This window comes from Bidens hawaiensis, unplaced genomic scaffold (assembly GCF_021521415.1).
Source record: "Bidens hawaiensis isolate Kalapana, Puna unplaced genomic scaffold, B.hawaiensis_p1.1 tig00040053_1, whole genome shotgun sequence".
NCBI classification, from domain to species: domain Eukaryota; kingdom Viridiplantae; phylum Streptophyta; class Magnoliopsida; order Asterales; family Asteraceae; genus Bidens; species Bidens hawaiensis.
Window position 1 is genome coordinate 17,327 of NW_027497055.1, and position 4,580 is coordinate 21,906.

The window sequence follows — 4,580 nt, forward strand, 5'->3', positions numbered from 1 at the left end:
AAGCTTGATCTTGGTCCGTCACTTGCTCCTCGGGATAATGATACATGCATTGATGATGTACTCGACACATTGAAGCACCGATATAACGTTCTCCCCAAAGTCTAGTAGAAGAGTTGGATAAATAAAACAAGAGCCTTGTGGAACCACGGTGAAACGATCATCGAAGAGCCAGAAATTTAACCAACACTCGTGGTCGACCTACAAAGGCTCAGCAAAAGAAGAAACAAAATCTTGCAAAACATGGTTCATTCGTGTTCCCCGATGAGCCCCCAATTCACAGTTCATATGTGAACACACAAGAAATTGATGACATTCAATATGATGCAAGACACGGTTCGTATGTGACCGCACATGATACTGATTACATTCAAGATCCTGCAAGGCACAGTTCATACGTGAACACACATGATACTGATTACATTCAAGATCCTGCAAGGCACAGTTCATACGTGAACACATATGATACAGATTACATTCAAGATCCTGCAAGGCACAGTTCATACGTGAACACACATGATACAGATTACATTCAAGATCTTGCAATGCACATTTCTTTCATGCACATGGGTTTATCTTCTTCTCTATGGGATCAAGGGGGTGATTTACAAATTCCATACAAGTATTACTCGAATGCTGGTGGCCCTAGTGCATTCGGGTATAAAAAGGCTTGTACACAGAGTTCACTTGGCCACAATCGGGATAATGCAACTCTACCGACCTACGATTTTATGGGTTTATCCCAAGATAGCACCTACAACCATGCAAGTGTACCCGGCAACGACTTTATCGGCTTGACCCAAAACAGTGTTTCACATCAAATGTTGCAAGATACAAACGAATGTCTTCGTAATATTCCCAAATTCTTACGTCAGTATGTTACACGTATAGATAACGTTTTGGGTGATGGAAACTGTGGATTTCGGGTGATCACTTCTGCGTTGGGTTATGGTGAAGATAAATGGAAGATGATACGGGAACTACTTATTGAAGAGATAACAGAGTTTAAAAGCCACTACACTTATCATTTCGCAGGCGATTACGATACTATATATGAGTCCTTAAATTGATTTGGAAGTGGTTTTGCACCCCGAAAACACTGGATACATATGCCAGAAACGGGGTTCTTGATTGCCAACAAATTTGAAGTAATTGTTCATTTCTTATCAAATCGCTCTGATGGCAGTTCAACCTGCTTCCCGATGTGGAGAGGTCCAAACCAGTTCAGGCAACATAAAATCATAACAATTGCGCTTGTGGATGACATTCAGAATCTTTGGGTTACACAATAGATATAATGTGGCAGTCCTCCTTGACTGTGTCCCTTCGAAGGAACTCGACAAGAACACAGTTACACTCATGCGTATTGTCGAGGTTTTTCTTGATGGTGGTCTGCAGTGGTCCTTGCGGCCAGGACTTTTGTGGTTTCCGGGACAGATGCTAGAGGTGTAGGAGCGGGATATAATAATTGTAGAGCTGTTGGCGGCTCAAAATCAGGGGTTGGGGAGCGGTCAGGTATATCGTGAGGCAATATTCAATTATATTTTAATACTAACGGTTGAAAATAAACCTTTTTTATGTACAGGTTCATGGGCCAAATGCCGGTCAGGAGCAGTCGCTTGTGCAGGGACATGGACTGGTACATGATCAAACATAAATTGTTAAAATTTAGATGCAAACCAAATAAAACCAAACCAAGTAACTATTTAAGGTTTACTTTAAATGTTATAAAGCTAATTTATAATATTGTTCAAACTGTTGTTCAAAACTTTCTTACATTAAAATAAAAAGGTTATTTATCCAAATATGTATGTGATATAATATTGTTCAAAGGCTATTTGTCGGGTTTCGGGTTTTCCTATCGGGTTCGAGTTTCACTGCCATCCCTACTTACATTTCCATCCTAACGTTTATGTACTTGTTCAGGGGCCACGTGTCGATGAGTGGCAGTCACATGGCAATGCCTGGACGGTGAATCAGGATATGCGATTAATTAATATGGAGCAGCGTATGATAAGGATGGAGAGGATGATAGAGTGGTTGGTTAGAGACAGGAACGGTCCCACTGATGATGTGCCACTACGTGATACCCCGGCTACGCCAAAGGAGTCGCGGTCGCAGGAGGAGTCGGGCTTTCATGATGTTGGTGATGATGCTAGTGATGATGGTAGTGATGATATAGGTGATGATGATGCTAGTGGTGTTGGTGATGATGATGATAGAGGTGACGGTAATGATGATGATTTGGTTATGAAGATAGTTTTGGTGATGGTAGTGATGGGGATCATGGTTTATGATGATGCCTAGTATGATAAATGCACAATTTAGCTTATTATGGTTTATCTTTTAAAGTTGACGCACGTAAACGTTATCTTTTTTTGTTGTATGTGTGGATTCTAGTAATTTGGATGGATGTAGTAGTAATTTCCTTTTCAAACTATGTTGGGGTTTGATGAATGTTAATGTTTATATTTTTATGTATTTGTTATACAACTATGTGAGTTTAGTACTTAGAAATGTTCATGGTTTCGTCTTTTTTAGGTCAAACCCAAAACCGACCCAAAGTCTTCACAATTGAGCTAACATGGCCTATGTTCGTGTTCATTCATTTAGTTAATGGAACGAAATTTCTTGCTCATGTTCGTCATATATTAAACGAGCAGACATCATCGAACGGCCCGCCAAACGGTTTGTCAAACATTCGGTTCATTTACGGCCCTAGTTAGGTTATACTTTGTTCTTCAGTAGAAGTAGGCTGCAAAATTCATTGACATGAAAGTAATTATTTAAAGGGATCTGTGAATTAATGTTCTACTGTTCTTGAATTCAAGCTAAATCATTATCAAATTCATTTAAACCATAATTATTGTTCAGTTTATTCATTTTTAGATGTTAGTTATGTCAATAGTTGATCACTGGTTCATGATTTCAGATTTTACCAAATAAACCATATTACTAACTGCAAAATATTATTATTTGCAGTTGAACCAAAAAGGATTTGGTCCTGGTGCAAGAAGCTCACATGCAATCACTATTGTTGGAGACATCTTATTTTGTTACACATTCAAATACGAACTGTATACATTTTAGATGATTCGTATTTAAGCTATACGAAATGTATCCTTTTTATACGAAGCGTTTATTAATTTTACTTAAAAGTTGTTCATATGAATCGTATGCTTTTCATATTATTCGTATTGTTTATACAAAAGCCATATGAACCGTATCACATTACATACGAAGCGTATGACGTCTGAAAAAGTATTACAGCATACGGGTCGTTTGCTTAGCATACGAAACGTATACTGAATGGTGTGTAAATATGTCTAGTTAATAGGTATAGATGATGTGCCTATTGAATTTGCCTATCAAAATACCAGTTAAAGTAAAATAACAAGACCCACCAGGCCACCATGTTCTCCTCTCCCAGTTGAACCAAAATGAACCCGACTCAATTGACACATTTCCCCAAAACCGGACCTTCGTGGTATCTTCCCTACCACACCCTTATAAATACCACCACTACCACAACCCCAAATCCGCACCACTTTCTCTCTCCAAATCTCCTTGTCCCATTTCTCACAGATCTTCAAAACCCTAATCAAACCCATACCTTATCCCACCTTCAATCCACACCCTCAAACACATTATCCACTAATCCCTTCAAAACCCACATCACCCACATGGCTTGCCTACCTCGGATCCAAAAAACCCACCGCCGCCGCCGTAATGTCACAGCCACCGCAACTCATCCTCACTCAAGACGACCTCAAGAAAATCGCTGCCTACAAAGCCGTCGAATTCGTCGAGTCCGGCATGGTCCTCGGCCTCGGCACCGGCGCCACCGCCAAACACGCCATAGACCGCATCGGAGAGCTTCTTCGCCAAGGCAAACTCGTCAACGTCATCGGAATCCCGACATCCACCAAAACCCACGAACATGCTTTGTCCTTAGGGATACCCCTCTCGGATATCGACACCCACCCGGTAATTGATTTAGCCATCGACGGTGCTGATGAAGTCGACCCGGATATGAATCTGGTCAAAGGCCGAGGCGGCTCCTTGCTCCAAGAGAAAATGATTGAGGGCTGCTGTAAAAAGTTTGTAGTCATCGTAGACGAGTCTAAGCTTGTGGATTATATAGGTGGAAGCGGGTTGGCCATGCCGGTCGAAATCGTGCCGTTTTGCTGGAAATTTACTACTTCGAAGCTTCAGATTTTGTTCAAGGAAGCCGGGTGTGTTGTGAAGCTGCGGGTATTAGGGGAAAATGGTAACCCGTATGTCACGGATAACGAGAATTATATAATCGATTTGTATTTCAACAAGAGTATTGGGGATTTGAGGGCGGCTGGTGATGCGGTACTAAGGCTCGCGGGTGTGGTGGAGCACGGGATGTTTATTGACATGGCGACTACTTTGATTGTGGCCGGAGAGCTTGGAGTCACGGTGAGGAATAAGTGTTAGGTGATCCCGTATGGTGGCCGGAGATTTTGGGTTGAAAGGCTAACATTATTAGGATATTGATATCAAATTGTTATGTTTTCGTTTACATGTTTTGTTATTTTTTATATGCGCTTCATTGA

The 4,580-nt window shown here is 41.0% G+C and overlaps 1 protein-coding gene across 1 annotated transcript; it reads left to right on the forward strand.

Moving 5' to 3' along the window:
• The first annotated feature begins 3,377 nt into the window (after nucleotides 1-3,377).
• On the forward strand, nucleotides 3,378-4,580 carry LOC143591777 (putative ribose-5-phosphate isomerase 2). The gene has a single exon (XM_077071878.1). It carries the CDS (start codon nucleotides 3,727-3,729, stop codon nucleotides 4,459-4,461), a length of 735 nt encoding a protein of 244 aa, XP_076927993.1. The 5' UTR covers nucleotides 3,378-3,726; the 3' UTR covers nucleotides 4,462-4,580.

What these genes read in the sequence shown, in the direction of transcription:
- LOC143591777 (XM_077071878.1), top strand. Translation starts at nt 3,727, where the DNA reads ATGTCACAGCCACCGCAACTCATCCTCACTCAAGACGACCTCAAGAAA.